This window comes from Hyalella azteca, unplaced genomic scaffold, assembly GCF_000764305.2.
Source record: "Hyalella azteca isolate HAZT.00-mixed unplaced genomic scaffold, Hazt_2.0.2 contig7447, whole genome shotgun sequence".
Classification (NCBI taxonomy): Eukaryota; Metazoa; Arthropoda; class Malacostraca; order Amphipoda; family Hyalellidae; genus Hyalella; species Hyalella azteca.
In genome coordinates this window covers 118,403-141,002 of record NW_025937572.1, presented here as the reverse complement: position 1 = coordinate 141,002, position 22,600 = coordinate 118,403, and the positions used below count along the sequence as shown (strand labels likewise).

The 22,600-nt window shown below is 37.9% G+C and overlaps 3 protein-coding genes across 3 annotated transcripts; 2 read left to right on the top strand and 1 right to left on the bottom strand.

Moving 5' to 3' along the window:
- The first annotated feature begins 461 nt into the window (after positions 1-461).
- On the top strand, positions 462-4,571 carry LOC108680948. The gene is made up of 2 exons (XM_018169881.2): positions 462-933; positions 1,730-4,571. The coding sequence occupies exon 2, from the start codon at positions 1,732-1,734 to the stop codon at positions 4,378-4,380; it is 2,649 nt and encodes an 882-aa protein (XP_018025370.1). The 5' UTR covers positions 462-933; positions 1,730-1,731; the 3' UTR covers positions 4,381-4,571.
- Positions 4,572-6,056: 1,485 nt separating this feature from the next.
- On the top strand, positions 6,057-17,753 carry LOC108680946 (DNA-directed RNA polymerases I and III subunit RPAC1). The gene is made up of 8 exons (XM_018169879.2): positions 6,057-6,243; positions 13,087-13,248; positions 14,001-14,133; positions 14,831-14,962; positions 16,048-16,237; positions 16,790-16,821; positions 17,060-17,176; positions 17,592-17,753. The coding sequence occupies exons 1-8, from the start codon at positions 6,175-6,177 to the stop codon at positions 17,708-17,710; spliced, it is 954 nt and encodes a 317-aa protein (XP_018025368.1). The 5' UTR covers positions 6,057-6,174; the 3' UTR covers positions 17,711-17,753.
- Positions 17,754-18,389: 636 nt separating this feature from the next.
- LOC108680952 (protein embryonic gonad-like) lies at positions 18,390-22,364 on the bottom strand. Its single transcript, XM_047881258.1, has 5 exons — positions 22,251-22,364; positions 20,888-20,965; positions 19,968-20,134; positions 19,044-19,154; positions 18,390-18,474 (listed from the first exon to the last, which is right to left on the bottom strand). Exons 1-5 carry the CDS (start codon positions 22,272-22,274, stop codon positions 18,390-18,392), a joined length of 465 nt encoding a protein of 154 aa, XP_047737214.1. The 5' UTR covers positions 22,275-22,364.
- Between the last annotated feature and the right edge of the window lie 236 nt (positions 22,365-22,600).

Sequence of the window (22,600 nt, the reverse complement as noted above, 5' to 3'; positions counted from 1 at the left end):
TGGAATAGGTCCAAGCTACGTATTCTTCCAATAGAATCGTGTAGCTTATTCTGTGAAAATACTTTGAGTAATCGATTAAACTTGACCTTCGTCCATGCGCTGCAAAGCATTGAAAATGTTTATCTGATTTCAGATTAACAATGTTGAGAAGAGAACCAGGCTCTGAGCCTATTTTCACTTAGAATTTGAAGGAATATTCGTGTTCACGAATTATACAGATGAATTAGTCTACTACTAATAACTTTTACTCTAACTTGGACTGTGAAGTGAAGCTGGTAGACAATGTGCGGAGTGAGTTGGTAAGGTCATCGGGACGACTTGCTAACTACTTCAAGCTGCGAGTGGCTCCGTAACAGCTTTTATTTTTGATTTTAAATAATTCCTGTTCTACTTTGTTCAAAGCGTTGGCTGATATTGAAGCGCATTTGTTAGCTCTGGGACTGGGTGGGCTTGTTCGGAAGGGGAGATCATGGCATGGACGTTGATTATTTTGACAAAATTGCTGGTAATTTGATAAAATTTTATTCCGTTTTGATGGCTTTTTTTACTTTAGCTATATGATAATTAGAGGAACTTTTTCTTTCTATTATTTCGTAATATTCAGAACCATCTGTTAGCTACCTCCAAAAATTAGAACTCGCATTCAGAAAGATTTAAATATATAAGTCGATCTTTTCATGCATCGATTTGGGTGTTTTTATAAGGTCTTAACTTTTCCAGCTGCGTGGAACAAATTTTGAATTCACTGTCAATGAAGAACTAGTAGCAATCGTTAACCAATTCAGAGAGTTACGACAGGTTCGCGAGTAGTGAGCGAAAGAAGTCAACGTAAATGATTCTCAGTTCCATGTCAGCCGGCTGAGCTTCGATGCTTTAGTCTGGAGTAGCAGAGCCTTTAGCTTCACAATGAGTCAAGCGACGGCAACTGAAGAGGTGAGACAAGCAGTTTTATAATTACTACAATTATAACTTTTCTGTTCAAAGTAAAGGTAGAGTCACACTCTATTGAAATACCTAGTGCAATGAGAACAATTTAGCCGCTAAGCATTAGCTCAGTTGAGGGGATCATGTTACAGGGAAAGTGAATGCTAACCATTTTATCAGCTGTGAAGGAGATCAGTTTACAACTAAAGGGAAGTCCATAGATTTCATTCTCTTTGGTTTGTTAGGTTCAGCCAATGAAAACTATATTGTTTCAATTCATTGTAAGGTTACTGTTCCCTCTCTGATGAGCAAAATGGACGGTTTTTGATACATTTATAGTACGTTGAACCTCTAGGTGGTTATTCCAAACAGCAGGACTTGTCTTACTTCACATCAATTCTATTTTATCAATTATACTCTTTCTGCCATAGTGTCTTTGACAATGATATAAGAATAAGTTAATGAAATGAAATGATAATGAAAAGAAAAATGGTAACGCAGTAAATTATACGTCGGATGTAAAATTTTGCATTACTGTACGTCATCCGTTACTAAATTGACATCATACATATAGTGTTCACTATCATACATTATCTGCTTTTTGAAAAAGAGCCGTCTCAGACCAAATGGGAGTAAAATCGCTGACGTTAAAGAGATTTAGATACGAAGTAGAATTTATGACGTTTCCTTTAATATTGTTACAACAATCTGTATATTTTTTATTGTACCATTTTAACCTGTTTTAATTATTAATTAATCATTAGTTTCCGAGGTTCCAAATGATTACAAGTTGTTTTGTTCACAGGGATGAGGCTCACTGCCGTGGTCCTGGCAGGGTTTACGCTATGGCACCTCTCGCACGGTGTGCCCAAATTGAATTCGTCGAAACTCCGCAACCAATTGGCACCACAAGATGTCACTCCTACAGTCATAGCGGAGGTCGTGGAGAAATATGGTGGGGGAAGAACCGGCCCGTGCCAATTGCTACTGTATTTCGACCAGAAAACTGTATCTAACGAACAGCTGCGTCAATTGCAAGCAGTCTTAGGATCGCCCATAATGCTATTGGATGTAACGAACATTCGGCTCGGTTTGATCACCGCTCAAAGAGGACCACCGGTGATGCCGAAAGTGGATCTTCTCACTAATCGACCTGAAAAAGAAACATGCCGCGTCCTTCTGAGTTGGTCAGAGGCAGGCCATCAGCGCGGCCTTCTCGTACTGGCGAAACTTCTACCTGACATTGTCCGACAGGAAGACACACTTATCCTCACAACGGAATACAAAAACATCGGCAGCTTCATCCCGGAACTGAACAGACGGATTGTAGTTCGGAAAAATGAGACTCCAGGTAAAAATGCCAGTCAGGTCAGGTTTGTCGTTGAACAGTCGTGTTTGTCATGCGGGTACTCGCCTGCAATGGAAAAAATTGGCGAATTGGGCGAATATGCTGGCCTGACCTGGAAGAGGCGCTCCAAGAACCCTAGCTTATTGGGCAAGAAGATAAGAGTGACCTATACTCCGTCAGTGCCCAATATTTACACAACATCTGAAGGAGTTCTTGATGGGCTTGAATACCGCATGCTGCAGTACGCAGCTGAAGCACTAAATTTTACGTACGTTCTTCAAATACCAGCAGACAACGAATGGGGACGTTTTATCAATGGCTCGTGGACAGGAAAAGTTGGAGACCTCGTTAACAATAGAAGTGATTTGGCCATTGGTGGAATCGTATACAAATCCCAGCGATCAGCAGTTGCCTTATACAGCACCATGTTTCATCAAGAGCTCTGGAGCATCGTTTGTCCTCGGCCGACAAAACTGCCCCTTTGGCCATACATAATGTTTCCCTTCCGTAGCGAAAAGGCACCATCCGTTTTCACGTTTCTAGTTTTGTTACACATTGTCGCCTTCATCATCGCTTCTTTTGCCTCTTCTGTCAAGCAACGCAACAGGCAAAACGACACTCCTTTCATGAAATCCGTCAAGAACATTTTTCTGGTGGCGGGCTCATTCTACTGGCGTATAATGGCTTGTTTGTACTTTTGGAACTTGTTTTATTGCATTCTAGAGCCTCAATACGAGGAACCTATAAATTCTTCTATAGCCCTGCTAGATTCAGCGAAGAAGTACGGTTTGGTACGCGGCACTACCGTGGAGACCGTCCTGGCCTCCAGTCTGGACGCTTCTCAGCAAAAACTTGCAAGAGACGCTCGCCGCCTGTCCTCAATATCAGAGGGCTTCTTCAACTTGGACACAAATGGCATGTGCATCGTAGGCGTTCCCAAACGCTATGCCGAGTCCACCATTCGTACTCGGTACACCACTCAATGTGGGGAGCCAGCAATTCAGGTCAGTTCTGAGAACTTACATACGGTCCTTGGAGGTTGGCTCATGGCAAGCAAATCACCGCTGAAAGAAAAATTAGATCCAATCATCGTTAGACTTCAAAGTTTTGGATTCCTTAATAAATGGCAGGCAGATTTGTACGACTCTTTATCTCGTAGTAGAGACGAAAAATTGCCCTGCGTCGTACAACCAGTCGGTTCACTCTCATTTTATGATTTGAGGCTGGCATTCTTGTTGCTCCTGGTAGGCTGGGGAGCGGCTCTCGTTCTGCTTGGTGCTGAATACGCCGCTAATTATTTCATTCAGAAGCTGGAAGACGAATTCGGACCCATGCATGGAGATCACAACACGTCCATGAATTACAGAAGAGCTCACACGCAGAGGACGTGGGCTGAACGAGTGTTGCGCCAGATAGCGCCTCATCGGCAACAAATTCGGCGTCCGATTGCGACTGATGCAGAACTTCGACGTAGAATGTACATGTTCTTCAAAGAGATGACGGAGCCAGATTTCCTTCACCCCCAAGTGACAATACGACCACCACGTGTTGCTGAGGCGCGAAGCTTACCTCATTCTAAATCTCAAACCGTAATTGTCCATCACCAAGCACCAAATAGCGTCTCAAAAAAGACATATCCAATTCAACCTACATCTGCACACGCGTCAGCAGCCGCCAGACGTGCTCCCCTGGATGTAGTATCTAAACAAGCAACCTCTATCACAGAAGTAAGGCCATACGAAATTCCGTTGTCACGGGCAGCAAGAGTTCCACCGTTGCAAAGGAATTATTCTTCAAGAAAAACGTCCAGGAGGAAACGTCTTCGTCTTCCGAACATCCCAAATTCTCCTGTTAACGCTTTGCCGCGATTGCGGGATCCGCTTGTTCGTTTCTTCAGTGCTAAGCAGCGTGTTCAAAATCTGATCCCCAGAGACAGTGACGGAGGAGACAGCAGCGCTCGCTTGAAAAGTTCGCTACACTTGACCAGGAAACGGCTCTTGCATCACAGCGCTTCGAGAAATGAAAAATCCATGGATCTTGTATCACCATCTGATCCAGAACAAAGAGAAATAAACAATGATAAGGAAGATTCAATTGATGATATTTAAATAAAACTAAAGATTATATCAGTGCTTTTAAGAAATGGATGAATATTATTTTTTGACATTCTTAAATTGATGAGATTTCTCGTGAAGGCAGTTAATTTCAGTTATTAATATTGGAGCGAACTTGTGAACATGTTATTAAACATCTCTCTGTACCTAATCAAACATTATTACCTACATGCGGTGGCCTGAATACCGAGCGCCTTAGTCACTTGCCAGTGGCACCTATGTGTAATAGGTTAAGTACGAAGAATATAACTGTTACATAGAACATATTATACGTATTAATGGGCAATAATTGGACAAACGATACATAGTCGCACACTATACTAAGCTACGAAATTCCTGAGTGAATTCCTGTAGAGACACACAATGTCGTATATATTTGTCTTAAGTGTATTCATGATACTGAACTGAGCTGCGCGATATTTGTGACGGCGGGGCTGAGAATAGTTCAGTCTGGGATACAATTATCTGCAGGTACTTAAGAGAGACGCAAACCCATTAAGTTGACCTTATTTCTACATTAACATTTTTAGTATTTTTAGCATTTTAATTTATAGCATTTTGGAATATAAAGACTGTATATTGGGTATAATTTTGACTAACAACGCGAAATTCTTGACGCAAATTTGATATCAAATCAGAACTTCTTCGCGCGTGGCCCTAAGCAACAAAAATAGGATCTCGTTGATTCAAAGTTGAGATAAGCCCACAAATCACCTCACCAAAAACAAATGCGTGAGCCACTGAATGGATTACGCCAAAGAGCATAATAATAATAATAAAAGCGGTTTCAGCGTTTATTAGGCCGTAGGCCTGTCGCCGTTTCATAACACCGCAGAACATTCACAGCATTTTGCGGTTTCGAACTCGCAACTCACTGCTACAATTCTACTGCGCTCAACTGCCTCCTTGCCGATTCTGACCAGAAACTGACGCACAGAGCTGGGATCGAACCCGCGCCTCTCTGCGCCAATCTTGGTACTCTGAACTGCAGCAGTGGGCCACCCTGCCCAGTGGTTACAGTTCAAAGCATCTTACGCAAAATAATTTGGTCGATATTCATCATGCACTACGTCCAGAAATATCGGCTTGTAAGCCTAATTATTTCATCTATATGTAATAGAGAAGTTATATATTTAATTAATGGAGTTTAAGGACTGCATTCATGTCTATAACATGTCATGAAATCAATTTTAGAAAATATATAATTTGATATGCGAAATATTGCCAATATAAAGAAAATAATTTAGATGATTCACAAAATCCATGAGAATGAGAATAAATATCAAGTAATATGATTTAGCTAAATCTCGAATAAAAAATTTGTGCTGGAATAAATCCCAGCATTAGCTTAACTATTAGTTTTAGTTTTAATATTTTTTAGTATCCGCGTACACGGACAGGCTCGTTCCGGGTTATTTAGAAATTTTGGCGGTCAGAGAAGCGTCGATCCCTGTTCCTGGAATAAAATAAACAACGGTGTGACGCGTAGACAAAGCAACATTTGTGAGTTATTTTATCGTGATAATATAAAGAAAATAATTTAGATGATTCACAAAATCCATGAGAATGAGAATAAATATCAAGTAATATGATTTAGCTAAATCTCGAATAAAAAATTACCACTTGATTAAAGTATACATCCGTAGTCTTAAATAAAACGGATGAAAAGAACAAGGAGCTGCATAGGCTACCTGGTATATTTACACGTGATGGACCGCATGTTGAACTACCGAAAGTGTTCAGAATAATTTTGTTTTTGGGAGTTTGTGACTAAGGATAATTTGTATAATGATTTATAATAACCGATATAAACTTGACCAACATGTCTTGTCTCCTGATACTACCTCAGGAAATAAGGTAAGTCATGGATTTTGAAGATATTAGATGATTTAGATATGATATGTCATATGATATGTGGTTTGAATATAAAATTTATTAGAAATTAGGGGATACCTAAATATTAGCTGCTATTTAATTAATATCCCTAAGCTAAGTCATGACCCTGCCAATATCAGTTAACTTGGCCCAAAAGTTTGCCAGCAGCATTGCAAATTTATTAGCTATTAGAATTTTATTACCTTTGCTTGTAGCTATTTACACTGATGACTAATTTGCAATTTTCTCAGTTTTCTGAAATTAATAATGAAGTGGATTACAGTTGCAAGTCTACAATCTAGAACAGCCATGTCAGATTGTCAGGCTTAAATGTCAGCCACTGTGCAGAGAGTGGATGAATATTGCAAGATCTTTGGCGACGCTTCAGTAGCCAAATTTTCACCTTCAGAAGATCTTGCCCGACTTGCCGACACATTTAGATTGAAATTCTTGCATTTAATATATTTCTTAGTCTTTGGCCAACTATTTAGAAAAAATGTAAGGTTTCCAGCATGGTGGCAGGCTAGTCTGGAAAAGTCCTATTTTTGTCTGAAATATCGCGGCTCTAATATCATATAATTTCAGTAGGTATGAAATCTCGCGGCTCAAATGTCATAAATTTTTATTCGATTAAAAAATCGCGGTTTGCACTTTGCAAACATGTCATTTCCTAAAATTTTCAACTTCCGCAATCCGCATTGCTTTACCGTTTCCGCCAAAAATATCTTGCAGAAAAAACATAAACATCGTAATGTAAACAAATAAACAAAACGTTTGTTGAAGATCGCGCATAGTTCCGGTCATGTCAAAGCGGTCAGACTCATGGTGGCAGGGAATTATTGTGAGTACTTATGCGTTACGCTGAGTAATGACGAACTATTTACAAGCCACGAACTTATTACAAGGTTGCATGCACGTGTTACCCCAAATAACTAATTTTACCCTAAAAACAGTCCGGTTGTACAGCAAGTGTCAACTGAACAAGTAATAAAGCAGTCTGACCGCTCTAATGTGAAATAAGCTTCGCAATTGAAAAAATGTTGTTTACATTTTTTGCGGGAACTCATCGCAACTGATTTCCGGACAAGCTTCGCTGCATCGTAATCCATCCAACGTACCGGAAACCTTACTTTTTTCTAAATAGTTGGCTGAAGACTGAGAAATATATTAAATGCAAGAATTTCAATCTAAATGTGTCGGCAAGATCTTCTGAAGGCAAAAATTTTGCCAATGATGCGTCGCCGTAGGTCTTTAAATCTTCGTTCACTCTCTGCACAGTGGGGTGCAGAAGGTGGAAGCAGCATCACCATTCACCAATATATGGGTTTTTAAGCCCAAAGTGTTGCCGACCATTTTCAAAATGCATTGCCGGGTAATTTTTAATGAAAAGCCATTTACGCTGAGTAATGAAAAACTATTTACAAGCCATGGACTTATTTACAAGGTTGCATGCCTGTGTTACCCCAAATAACAAATTTTACCCTAAAAACAGCCTGATTGTACAGTAAGTGCCAACTGAACGTGTGATGATGCAGTCTAATTGCTCTAATGTGACCGCAACTACATTTTGTTTACATATTTTTGGCGGGAACTCATCGCAATCAATTTCCCGACAAGCTTTACTGCATCCTGATCCATCCAACGTACCGGAAACCCATGGTGCAGAGGGTAGATGCAGCGCCGCCAATATATGGGTTTTTAAGCCCTAAGCGTCGCCGGGTAATTTTAAGATGCGTCGCCGGGTAATTTTTAATGAAAAGCCATTTACGCTGAGTAATGAAAAACTATTTACAAGCCACAAACTTATTTACAAGGTTGCATGCACGCAGGGTTGGCAATGATTAAATCAAAATGATTAAATCATGTGATTAAATCACTTGATTTTTTTGTAAAAAAATCATGATTTTTTTTATTTTTTTGATTTTTTTTATTTTTTCATATATTTAAATATATTGAGTGGCAGTCTTTAATTTATATTGAGGTATTGTTATTCTTTGATTAGTATAAATGTATTATGAATGACAAATTGGTATATAAACTTGTTGCCTTTAGTGTGTATTAGGTTCCAATAAATTGAATGTTTTTGGTACATAGGCATCAAGTGTGCAATACATGGTACGTAGCTAGCTGCTTAGCTAATTCTTATAAGGCTATAACCTATAAGTAGTCTTCAACTATTTGACTATTTGTTATATATTAATTACAATATACAATTAAAATGTGTTAGCTAGCTTATACAGGGTGGGGAAGAACTGGTTGAACAGTTTTGAGGCGAAATAAGAGCATTGGAGGTACATAAAGAAAAAGTTTATTTTCCTCAAGATTAGCATAGCATACCATTTAAAATACTTATGTTTTGAAAACAATATCAGGAAGATGGGGTTTGTTAGCTGCATCACACTGTTGGAGTTGTTCTCGGAAGTTTCCTACAGTACGTTCACACATATGGCGAGGTATGGCCATAAGCTCTGCTGCAATAATCCATCCCCTTAGCTGTGGTAGGGTGTGAGGGCAACTTCTGAACCCCTTTCTTTTAGATGTCCCCAAAGAAAGAAATCGAAAATGCTCAAATCAGGTACCTCACTGGCCACTGTAAATTGCCCCTCAGACACCAGACCTCCGGGAAACATGCGTTTCAAAACATTGAGTGACATTCGAGCTGTGTGAGCTGTAGCCCCATCCTGCTGGAACCACACGTCTCCCAATGCTTCATTTTCAACTATGTTTTCCATCATGGGCTGCAAGAAATTTTGCAACATTGCAGCATAGCGATCGGAATTCACTGTTACGGTTACTCCCTCCTCTGAGAACGACTCCAACAGTGTGTTGCAGCTAACGGCCCCCATCTTCCAGATATTGTTTTCAAAACATATGTATTCTGAATGGTATGTTATGCTAACCTCTAGGAAAATAAACTTTCTTCTTTATGTACCTCCATTACTCTTTTATTTTACCTCAAAACTGCTCAATCAATTTTGCCCCACCCTGTATATTGAGAGGTTGAGATTGTAATGACCTTTTAGGCAATTAGAAAGATTTTCCACCCTAAAACGAGTATTCTAATTAAAATATTTAATTTCAATCTTTAAATATGTGAATTTAAAACTAGAAACAAAACAATTACAATTATAAGACTATATATAAAATAATTAAATGCAGTGAATGGATATAAAATATTTGAATTGTGCACATGTTTATTTCAAACAGTGTTAGCTTTCTCATAACTCAAGTCTCGTTTCAAGTCTTATGAGGTTTGTTTGGTTATCGTTCAGTTTATGTTTAGTATTGGTTTATTGGTCTGAATTAAATGGGAACAGTGCAGTCAGTCACTCAGTCACTACTAGTCGGTGTATATAGAGGGTAGAGTCTGGTAGATTTATAAAATATGAAACTAGTAGATCTATTGATAGTGATTTGCACTGTGCTATCAGCTACCCATCTGTGATGTGACTCTTCAATGTTTAGAAGATCTGCATTCCTGAAGTGTTTTTGTATATTGAAGCCAGTTAAATGGTCAATATTTAGCTCATTACCTGGCTCCATACAAACTTTACAAAGCTAATGAATAGACTTATCAATAATTGTTTACCCCAAAATCCCTAAGTGGTAAACACCACCTTGGCCATTATTGGAGGCAATGAGTGCCCTTTTTAGCCATCCATTATGATCCATATACTGTTATTGTTAGTAGGCTAATAGCAACATAAAAAATAACACCTCAAAAAGACAAAAAAGCTGAAAAAATCAAAAAAATCAAATAAATAAAAAAAATCATGAAAAAATAAAAAAAAATCATTGATTTTTGATTTTTTTTGATTTAAAAAAAAATCAAAAAAATCACCAACCCTGCATGCATGTGTTAATCCAAATAACTAATTTTACCCTAAAACAGCCTGATTGTACAGCAAGTGTCAACTGAACATGTGATAATGCAGTCTGACCTCTCTAATGTGACCGCAACTACGTAATCGTAAACTTGATGTTTACATTTTTTTGTGGGAACTCATCGCAACTGATTTCCAAACAAGCTTCACTGCATACTGATCAATCCAACATACCGGAAACCTTACTTTTTCAAATAGTTGGCCGAAGACTGACAAATATATTAAATGCAAGAATTGCAATCTAAATGTGTCGGCAAGATCTTCTGAAGGTGAAAATTTGGCTACTGAAGCATTGCCAAAGATCTTGCAATATTCATCCACTCTCTGCACAGTGGATTGAAATGAAACTGATCAAACTTTCCTGTTTCTTTTTGGCTTTTGCCTTTCATTTCTTTCATAAAAAAATGACAAAAATAGCACATTTTCACCTGCATTTATTTTAAATCACTGTCAATCATATTGTCAATCATAACTTGTCAATCCTTTTTGTACATTATTTGAGAAAAAGTCTGCTTAATATTCCAGATTTGCTGGAACATCATGCTTAATTATTCAAAATTTGCTGATAAAAACTGATATAATGGACAATTTTTGGCAGTACCTAATATAATTTATGTTTTTATATTTATAAAGGAAATTAGGCAAGGTAGCTAAATAGGCTATGAGTGGAATTAATTGCAAGCCATGGTGCTGACCAGTCTAATAAGTAAAAGAATGGTATTTAAAAGTACCATATAACCCTTTTGCTAGTAAGTTACCTGTTACCATATATGTTAATTAACATGTTGACTCTGAAGTGATACATCTGCGTCCCACAAAATGTATTTCTCCAGGATGTAGTGGTACATAATTCAGGTTGCCTGAAATCGGGCAAATCTGAGAACAAAAAAGGCCAATCAGGGCCAATAACTCGATATATACTAGTTAATTTGTAGTTTCCACTATAAAAATTCCATTTATTTTCTTTTTGCAGTATTTAAAATTTAATTAGGAAGTACCCCTATCATAAATTTTAGCTGGCCAACTTAATTGAAAAAAACTAAATCATGGAATTTGTCCAGAAAAAATTACTGTCTGGCAACCCTGTTTAAAAACAGTGCAAAAAATGAAATAATAGTACAAGATGAAGCAATCGGAGTCAGAGTGTTAAAATGGGAGTGAAAAAAGGCCTCCCATGTCACCCACCAATGGCTAACATGGTGACATTCCAGGATCTGGACAGTCACTTGGCTTGCATTGTGGAATTCCAGATGGGTAATATATAATATAAACATATATATATAATATATATGTTTATATATAATAAGAATAGCAAATCTGAAAGTAGGACCTCAAAATCTGCGAAGGCCAGCCTACCTCCATTCCAGGGTGCAGAAGGTGCAAGCAGCGTTGCCAAGATATGGTGTTTTTTAGCCCAAAGCGTCACCAGCTATTTTCAAGATCCATGTGGGTAATTTTTAATAAGAAAGTGCTGCAAGCAACTTTGATAGTACATCACTTACTATCCACACACCGCAACACTTACACATATCGTAACTGATTTCCAGACTAGCTTCACTGCATCCTGATCCTTCTGGCATACCAGAAACCTTACTGTGTAGACTAGCTTTATACATAGTAGTAGATAGTGAAAATGTTGGAGTTTACGCCACTATTTTTAGTTTTGCAATACTTTGATTAGTTTAGCTGCTACAACATTTCTACGAAATGTGGGACGCCCATCCCGATTTACCCTGCCCATCCCTTTTTATCCCGTTTGATGGTATGTGTTATTATATAAGCATAAAAGAGCAAGCAAATTGTTATTTACCATCTACATAGTAAACTCTCAATGTCAAAATCAGAATTATTTTTTTATTTTTGAAAAATGCTTAGGAGTAAATATAGCTTAGAATTGGTCATACTTTCAAATACTATCATCAAATATCGCAATTTTATCCGATTTCTATATCCGCCAGGGAAAGGGTTAAAGGAATATTTGTGAAAATTGTTTGCATAAATATGCTTTTTTATTGTTTTCTAGGAAAAAATTATAATGTAATAATTTTCATGAAAGAATAATAATGAAATAATGAAATTTACTGTAGGAATGGGCCTTTTTGTCTAATTGCTGGGTCATAATGACCATGGGTGGCTCTAGCCCAATTTTTCAAAATGTGGGTGAATTTTTAAAAAAAATTGATGAACACTCTGAAAAATAGGGCAGAATTCACCCATTAATATGAATGCCCTTGTCAAATTCATTTTATAAAAATTACACATTTTTTATTATTACAATTTCTAATTTTATATTATTATGAAATTATTATAATTATTATTATACAATTTCCTATTAATATTATTTCCTTCATTATTACAATTTCCTAAAATGGCCCTTCAAATTTTTTTGTGATTTCTGAAAATTCTGCTTTCGAAAAATCTGGAAGCAATATTATTGAAAATATTAATATTTATTAAATATTAATAAACTGTTTATATTGTTGAAAATCAAGCAATATATCATTTTGGTTTGAATAAATCATCATACAGACCATCATTTATAAACTAAAAACTATCAGTTATCAACTAACAAATGTCAGTCTTCATCTGAATGACAGCGCATGCTTAGTTGAGCTGAAGATATACGTATATTTATGTGATGATGAGCCTGTCGGAGTAATTCCAAGTGGGGCATATGGAGCAAAGTCTGATCTAGAAAATTTCTGATAACTGAAATTTTTATTCTAATGTTTATGTCAAATTTCCTTTTATGCTTATTTTATCCCAAAAATTATCATAAATAAAAATGTGGATATTAAAGGGCAACATGTATTTATAGTTAGAAATCCTTTTCCTTGACAATTGAAATTTGTATGATTGCCAAATGCTATTACCATATTGATGTTCTACATCATTACGAACTTTGTCTCTGGTATATATTGATGAATTTCCTTATTTTCAGACACCCACATTGCGCACCACTGGCTCAGGGAGGAAGAGTTCACCATTTGATGAAGATTGCCAAATCAAAATCTGGAAAATGGATAACAAGAATTTAGAAATTGACTTCATTGGTTTTCACTTTTCACTAATTAATGCTTACAGAAGAATTGTTTTAGCGGAGGTGAGCTTTATTGGTAAGAAAGTTGAAACCAAAAGCCTTTATTTATGAGTAGCTAGTACCTGAAAACTGAACCTTGGATAATGCACATTGTAACAAAAATTTATCTTAAAATTTTTCCAAATCTATTCAAAATATATATGTATTTGTATATAAAATATATATAAGGGGATATATTCAAGGATTATCTTATGTTTATTTTATTCTTTTAGTTGGTTGCATATATTTTGTGAATAGTTCTGGACATTTTATTTGAATTTGTGATTACTAAAAAGTAAAAATCAAACATTGAAACCATGAAAATTTCCAATTATTTTGATCCTTTTAATATTTTAAACTAAATTTCTGTCTGCAGAGACACACTGGTTATTACTAACAGAATTCCCTAAAATAAGCTTGTGTTAGTTGTGATTTAATAATGGAGGAAGATTTTTTTCAAAAAGTAGACATAAAAATATCTTGGGTCTACCTAATTAGTCATAAAAGTAAATTTGATGTAGATAGAAGCGTGTACAGATGTTATAATTTTCTCAAAGCTTCTACCCTGAACTTTATACTGGGTTTCATTTCTAACATATTTGAAGAAATGTTTACTCATAAACCTGTTATGTATGCATACTTTCAATAATGCTCACCATATCTGAATGCCTGGTAGCTTGTTTACATAGGTAATCAAATTGTGAATTGTAGCACCTGTACTAGGGATATATTGTTACGTCTTGGCTACATGTATACTATATTGTTACGTCTTGCAGGTGGCTACGGTAGCGATAGAAAAGGTGTTTATGTACCAAAATACAAGTGTTGTACAAGACGAGGTGCTGGCACATAGAATTGGTCTTATTCCACTTAAGGTCCCTCCACATCTCTTCAATTTTAAACCAACAGGTATATTGTTATTAATTGATTACATATGAACAGTGTAAAAACCATTGATTAGTTTGCAGTAGCAACTTGACTGTGACTTGGCATGACTTGAATTTTGTTAAAACACAATAAAATTAATTGGAATATTATATGTATCACCAAGGTTATTTTTATTTTCTAGCAGTGGAAGCAACAGACAGATGACAATGAGTGCTGGACTAAACATTTAATATTCAATTTTGAACTTCTAAAATGCTAGCTGCTTAATGTGATATTGTTTGGGACAATCCATGAGATCTGAGAATTCTTCCTCCCTCATCCCGTCCTCCCTCATCCTGTCCTCCCTCATCCCGTCCTCCCTCATCCCGTCCTCCCTCATCCCGTCCTCCCTCATCCCGTCCTCCCTCATCCCGTCCTCCTTCATCCCGTCCTTCGTCCTCCCTCATCCCGTCCTCCCTCATCCCGTCCTCCCTCATCCCGTTCTCCCTCATCCCGTCCTCCCTCATCCCGTCCTCCCTGAATTTCAGTTTTCAAGCCAAACTCTCCAAGAAAAACCATCTGGTTTTTTAATTGTTTTTATTTTGACAAGTTTAGCATGTTTTTAATATTTATTAGGATGGGAAGTAAAGCATTGTTAATTTTAGTTACATTATTAAATAAAAACGTGATGGGGCACAAGTTGTATAGATGCTCAATACAAAATCTTCTCTACATGCAGACTGTGATCAAGTTTCGGAAGACAACTGCGTAAAGTACAAACTTCGGGTCAAATGTCGGGGCAAGAATGATCCTCAACATCAATCTACTCTGAAGGAGGAAGATGGGGTCACAACTTTAGTGGATAAACTTGGTAGGTTTATATTATTATATTATTAAATATTATATTATGTGACATCAACAACTGGTCAAGATATCACCATTGACCAGTATAATTCATCTTTTTTGTGCCTATATTTTAATGCCAGGAACAACAGTCTGCTATGATAATAAAGATGTGAACATTTTTAATGCTATTCAATGGTAGCATAATTTATTTCGATTTGGTATTAAGCAGTTATAATAGCGCAATCAAAGTTGCAGAACCTATGAGAAAACATTCAGAAAATGATAAAGATTACAATTTTAGATATTTTTCAAATGTTTGAACCTTCACAACTAGCTATACCATAACTAAAAACACTTAGTAAAGTACCATGTGACGAGAACAAGTGTTCACCGAGGCTTCCATGATATATTATTAGAATTAAAATGTCAAAGTTGATTTAATCAAATGAATAATGATTTTTTGGTAAAAATGAATAATTTAGTTAAAGATTGCTGTCTCTGAGGTATTGCCGTGACTTGGTGGCAGCGCTAACAATGTTGTTTTGATCATTTAGAGCTGTCCATTCCCTTGAAGATATCCTCTCACTAACATGAACCTTGTTTCAGCTGTAGCTTATATAGGTAACTATTGAAGACTTCTCTGCGGAATTCATATGATGTTACTAAGTGAAATATAGTGTGATGATAAATCGTTCTTATCGATATCTTCAACTTACAGTTTGAGTTGGAATTCTATGATGCAATTATTTATTACTTTACTGACAGCGGTCATGAATCGTTTCTCTGCACACAATTTTTCCCATCTAAATGCTAGTTTTTAACGCCTAATTTGCCTCAGATTACATTAGCAAAGAAAATTCAAGCAGAGTGTGCTGCTAATGGGGTTAATTTCATATTACATTTATGGGAAACCATGACCATTCGAGCGCTTGTGCCGCAGCCTTTTTGATCACAAGTTGTCTATAGTGAAGCTTTCATTTGACACCACTTCGCTATTACATTGGTTAGTACGGTACATGTCATGTCAGGACACAATAAATTTTTTAGACTACAAGTACTATGTTCTTTCCTGATAATTGGTTTCCATTCCTTAAAGTTTATCATTTGCAGTGACCACAGACCACTTGGAATGGGAACCAATCGGGAACCAGGCCACCGTGTTCGCTGACAACCCCCTCACCCCCCTGCAGGAGGACGTCCCCCTGCCCCCCGAAGTGAAAGGCGTCAACACAAGCCTCGTCTTGGCTAAGCTCAAGCCGGGACAGCGGCTGCAACTCGAGGCTTATGCATTCAAAGGCAAGTCAACATCCTACAAAATGAATTAATTCACTTTGGGATAAGTTATCCTGGCTTATTTGAAGCAAATTACCACCTGTGAATTTGTTCATTTAAGCATTTCAATGATAAAGAAGATTAAACGTTTCTATCTTAATCTCAGCTAACAAATGTAACCATTTTTTCATGTAGTAATACTTACTCCAGTATTTCATTTTGTGGAGTGCCTAGTGGGATTGTTTCCTGACAATAACCTGAGGCAGCCGTGTTGTATATAAGAAGTTAGTTGTAGCTGAGCATAAGTCACGCATTGATATAAGAAGTTAGTTGTAGCAGAGCATAAGTCACGCATTGATATAAGAAGTTAGCTGTAGCTGAGCATAAGTCACGCGTTGATATAAGAAGTTAGTTGTAGCTGAGCATAAGTCACGCATTGATATAAGAAGTTAGTTGTAGCTGAGCATAAGTCACGCATTGATATAAGAAGTTAGTTGTAGCTGAGCATAAGTCANGGTGCGTCATCAAGGTCGCTGCTAACAAACAAGGTGCGTCATCAAGGTCGCTGCTAACAAACAAGGTGCGTCATCAAGGTCGCTGCTAACAAACAAGGTGCGTCATCAAGGTCGCTGCTAACAAACAAACTTGGTCTGCAGTGCCCCGTATTAGTCAACAAACATAGTTCCTCTCAGTTTTCAATTAGGTATTTCTTTATTAGATTTGAAAATTTTCAACAATTTCACCGTTTCACCTCAACATTCGTTCCTGCACTCTCCATTTCCCGCACTTGTTGGGCTCTCACTGCGCCACGAGCGTCTAACTATTGCTGAATTATACGGTGACCGGGCAGGTGAACTGGAGGCCAGTGTGGGGGACGCCCGATACGACTCCTGCTCCCGCAACGTCTACAACTACGACAACATCAAGGACGCTGTCGAGCTCTCTAGGAACGCCAAGCACATCATATGTGAGTCTGCATTGCCTACTGATCAACAATGCAAGTCTTTATTCCGCCTTTAGTCAAGTAATTACGGTAAAAATTGTATGAACTTTAAATCTTGACTAAATCTTGACTAGGAGCGTTGGCGACCTGTGTAGTTCCGTTCCAGTTACATGTTAGGAGTCGCTTATCCTCGTTTTTTTTACTGTAAGTGAGCTTGTGTTTCCTTTTAAGAATGAATGAAACGTTTCTTTGGCGTTAATCATTCATAAAATTTTGTTTAGCGATTATGTGCACTTTATGTGCATTATTTCACTACAAACTGAATTATGACGAATTACACAAACCCTGCACATTTCAGTGTGTTAGTTTTTTGTCTCGTTTTTCCCTACTTTAGGCGCCTTCGTTGGTCCAATTAAGTTGATTTTATGTTAAATTTCAGTCAACGTGGAGTCGCAGAGCGTGATGAAGAGCTACGAGATCTTGGATGCCGCCGTCGACGTGCTCATCGAAAAGTGTGATACGCTTCTTGCACAACTCAATGCCGTCGAGGACAGCTAAATCTTCATTTCGTCGAACCTATTAAATGTAGTTTTACTTACTAGTTTATTCCTTCCCATAGCGCCTATCGTGATCTCTTCATTTCGAGCAAAGCTCCGTCGAAGAAGTCGCGCTAGTTGTACTTGACGGCCAATATAATTTTTACATGACATGGGACGACATGAATTGACCAATTGAAGTATCGTGCGTTTAGATACGATGGAAAGTGAGGCGCTGTTGTGCTATATATCGTATATTAATCAGCATATATTCCGTTACTAGTATTACGTAATATGACACAATTATATATAATTTGACAATTAGATAATGTAAAAGTATATATATAATTAACTTGCTTTGATGCAGACTAATTGAATATATTAGACCAATAATTGAATATATTGAACATCTAACTGATGTGAGCAGAATATCAGCTACCTAAAATTCTAGAGGGTTGGTTGCGGCACGAAAAACCTCGTTCTCGACGGATATTGCCGATATCTTTTATTTCTCTCTCACGCTGAGATCGATGGGCATATCATTTGTCGCTACTGGCTGATGGGCTGATGCTGGTGTATTGATAGGTTCTTGTATTTCTCTGCTACAAATTTCATCGTTTCTTGTAGGTAGATGGTCTATGATGTCATCAAATCTTGGGCTGACTCCTGGAGATGTTATGTTGGAAGGAGACACAATGGCATCACTCTCTTGCCTTGTCATTGCTGTTGCTTCGACATTTGTTGGCGTCAGTGCCACAAGTGCCGGTAGTGGTAGTGCTGTCGCTGCTGCGGGATTAGATGATTCTCGCCCCATCACAGGAATGAGATCAGGACCAATTGTTGTGGAAAGAATACTTGGATTGTCGGTTAAACATGGAGCAGGATCTTGTATGCGACTGTGGCCAAGATTTATGCGAGAACTCGAGAGACTGAAATTGTTTGCATCAGCACGCGCATTGTCGAGCTGGAACCTACGAGTATCACAGCTATTTCTTCCACTGATAGCCGATGCTTGACAAATTATGGAGTTATAATATAAAATTAAACTTTGAGCAAGCCAATCTGTTGGTACGATAGGAATATAAACTGGTAACGAAGACTCGAGTTCCAGAATCAAATTTTGATCTCTAACTGGGCAAGCTTCAGTCGTAACAGCAGACAGCTCTCTCCCTGCTGGCTCGCCATTAAAGTCACGTTCATCATATTTTGTCTTGCTGCATAATCCTGTACTCTCTTCTTCGTGCAACGCTGTTCCTACTACATGCGATTGCTCGTTCTTATGTTCTGTAGTCATGGAAGTTTTAACACAAGTCTGCCCTGTTTCATCACTCGCTGTTCTCATGCCCGCGTCAGACCTCGTAGCGAGGACCCGAGAAGCTTCATCGTGTCTTTTGTGGTCGACCTCCTGCACGCGGGGGTCTTTTTCTTGTCCTTGTTGTAGGTAGTGGATCTTGAACCAGTTCGATCTGTTGTGAATGTTTTGAAAATTTATTGTCGACTAGAAATCTAGTCTGGAGCTGGTGAAAAAACTGTTAAGGAACCTTATTTAATACCCGCTCTTAAATTTAAATACATTAGAACTGTAGAATTAGAAATACTAGTGCATTACATTCATTTCAAAATTTTATTACTAAAACTAGTAAATATTTTGAAACGCATTGATGTCCCTATGACTCAAATCATATACGAATTGATTCGAACATGATTAAATCATCCTACGATGGACAACAATTCAAGTCAGAAGTTATTCATGACCCGTAACAGGCAATTTTTATTCAATATAACGGTTTCTAGCGCAACGCTTAGAGAGATAGAGGCGATTAATGCGGCAAGTCGATTATTTCCATCCGACTGAATTCATCTTTAAGACTGACAATCCTAGATAGCCTCTTAGCGCCTTTGCGGCTGAATTGAGGCATGTTATTTTCAGTGTTTATATTTAGTTGATAAAAGCGCAGTAGCTCACATAATATAAACACAAATTGTTTTCAAAGACATCGACCAAAATTCACTACTTTAGGCCCGGACGCGAATTCAGTTGCCTCAGCCAAAGTAAATCTTGCAATCAGTGGATATACATAGTACGATTTTATTGTGATATTATAATAGTTGGTATATCATTAGAAGTTTTCCCACTAATTAATATGCCCCTACCGTATTTAAGCTTACCATTTTAGGCTCGTCATTGTATTGGATCACTACCCATTAGCCAAACATAAGCCTGATTTTTACCAATCCTGTAAAATAGTCCCGTCAAAACCCACGCCCCAGCACGTCACCTCCTGCCGTATCGGCTGCTGCTGCGCGACATGCCCGCCTGCAGGCACCGACGAAGACGGCAGGTCTTGCAGGCCGTGCGCGTCTTGCGCGTCACGACGCAGCGGCCGCCGTTGCGACACTCGCCCAGCGACGCCGCGCCGTTCACGTGCGTCCGGCCGAAGAACGACTGAAGAGAAACGCACCGCGCGCGTGACATGAACTTCTATTTTTATCTCTTAGTCAGGCAAGTGGTCGGCCTACATCAGGCCGTTGAAAACTCTAGTTTGAACCGCTACGAGAGGATTAATTCTACGGAGAATATCCCATTTGTACCATCATTAATTAAAAATTTGATCTATTTCATGCGAAGAATTAATGTAATAAGAATGAAATCCTCGAATTGACTGTCAGAGACGCATTTTGTCTTACATAGACGGAAATCCAAGGTATTAAGCCTAGGTACTCAACTTAACCCCACATCTGAGTGGCCGAGTAATCAAATAACTTTCAGATAAGTTCTTTAAAGTTGTCAACTTATTAGAGACTCTGTCAGTTGGTTCTCGGTGCCTCTTCCTGAGCTGATGTATAATTTACAAACAAACAGAATCTCTTTGAGGCAGATATCTGTTAATACTCTTCTCACAGGGTGCCGTTAAATGTTCATAATTCCATCCAAAAATATTCCGATTGGAGATATACCATCTGAGATCAGGTATTGACACCCACACTTTTAACTCATCTAGAGTCAACCTGAGTATCCTTCACTAAACCAAAATGTAACTATATGGGTTACAATTTTGTTTGATGAAATACATTTGATTGAAAATTTAAGATCTAATCTATTTCATCAAACAAAATTGTAATCCATATTGATACATTTTGGAAGTACAAGTAGGATAGTAAACGAAGTAGGATACCGTAGTCGACAGACGTTCCCCACCTTGCAGCCCTCGCAGGTGAAGGCACCGAAGTGGAAGCCCGCGGCGGCCTCCCCGCACACGCGGCACCGCTGCCACGTCTCCACGCGTTCCATGCAAACATAGCACAACCGTGAGCACTTCACGTGAGCTACTTCAAACTATCTTCAGTTATGAAAAGATCCGGTCAAATGACACGATTTTAGATCTTCTGTGAACAAGGCACGAAAAGGAAAAGAATCGGTGACAGGCCACATCAGACCTACGCTTCAGCGCCGAGATCACTATGTTATGTTCACTCCATCTTTACACGAACGAAACGTACAGTGGGGGGAAATAAATATTCGTACACTTGAAAAATCGTATTTTAATGTATGTAAGTACACAAACTTAACAATAAAAGTGATTTAAATTATGTATAGAGACGCATAGTATTCAAAAATACTATCAAAAGAAATTAAATCTCAATGCAACAAAAAACAATGCAACATGTTCACTTTTCGGGTGAAAAAAGTATTCGTACAAAACAATAAATCCGCATTATTTTAATTTAATACTTGGTTGAATACCCTTTATTCAGCTCAACAGATATCAGCCTATTTCTATACGTCTCGACCAATGATTTGCAGATGCTGACTGGTATTTTATACNGTTCAGCTATAATTTCTTCTAGTGATCTTTCCCTAGGTTCAGGCTTAAAGTATCCTCGTGATGATCGGTTCAGCGATAATTTCTTCTAGTGATCTTTCCCTAGGTTCAGGCTTAAAGTATCCTCGTGATGATCGGTTCAGCGATAATTTCTTCTAGTGATCTTTCCCTAGGTTCAGGCTTAAAGTATCCTCGTGATGATCGGTTCAGTGATAATTTCTTCTAGTGATCTTTCCCTAGGTTCTGGCTTAAAGTGTTCTCGTGATGATCGGTTCAGGCAGAACGTTTTCTCAAACGCTGATGTAGGAAAGGAGGAACCATCGCAAAATTAGGGAAGAGTTACAGGAGAATACCAATTTCCATATATACGGATGGCGAAAGAAGAATTGTTGCCGAGTATATTAAATGAAAGCAAAGAATGATTGCCAGAGATGGAGAGAAAAAGTGAAGAATGACTACCAGAAAGAGTGTGTGGAGTCAGATTTTTAGCTGAAACCTGATTTCGGGAGAAAAAAAAAGAGTTAGCAAGCAAATTTTTTTGAAAAAAAATTCACAATATGTATCTAAGAGCAGTGCTGAAATCACAGATCATGCATAATTCAGTTTTCAGGGAGATCAGGCGTACAAAGTGATTGCTGCAAATAAATTTTTGCCGTCATTAATTACGAATTATTTATTATTCCTTCAAACTTTGAACAGTTGCATGCAGATTGTAGGTTCGTTATATTGCACCCTCACCTTGAGATCGTCCTGTGATGACATCGATTTGTTGCTATGAATATTCCTGATAAATTGTTTTTACTCATTCGAACAACACCAGAACTATTTTTGGTGCATCTCCGTAAGACCTTACACGATAAAAGGACACTCAAATTTATTTTTTGCAAAGGGACTTTGAGCGAGATATAACTATAGAGCGACGAGATGAGGCAACAACAGCTGATGCTGTCGAGATTTATAACGGAATCCAGAGACTGATTGCCTTAACTTCTATTAGTTTAACCTATGGAAGTGTTACAGGATTCCTATGTCAGTATTGTTGTATAGTGTACCTTTTTCCTACGCTCTTAGCCATTTAGACTTTAAAT

Bases quoted from the DNA above. Each gene is read 5' to 3' on its own strand.
- LOC108680952 (XM_047881258.1), bottom strand. From the start codon at position 22,274: ATGTCATCACAGGACGATCTCAAG. The intron at 20,966-22,250 runs GTGAGGGTGCAA...GAACGCGTGGAG, and splicing joins CATCACAGGACGATCTCAAG to ACGTGGCAGCGGTGCCGCGT. The intron at 18,475-19,043 runs GTCTGACGCGGG...CTAATCCCGCAG, and splicing joins TCTCGGGTCCTCGCTACGAG to CAGCGACAGCACTACCACTA.
- LOC108680948 (XM_018169881.2), top strand. From the start codon at position 1,732: ATGAGGCTCACTGCCGTGGTCCTGGCAGGGTTTACGCTATGGCACCTC.
- LOC108680946 (XM_018169879.2), top strand. From the start codon at position 6,175: ATGATTTATAATAACCGATATAAACTTGACCAACATGTCTTGTCTCCT. The intron at 6,244-13,086 runs GTAAGTCATGGA...CCTTATTTTCAG, and splicing joins ATACTACCTCAGGAAATAAG to ACACCCACATTGCGCACCAC. The intron at 16,238-16,789 runs GTCAACATCCTA...CTAACAAACAAG, and splicing joins GCTTATGCATTCAAAGGCAA to GTGCGTCATCAAGGTCGCTG.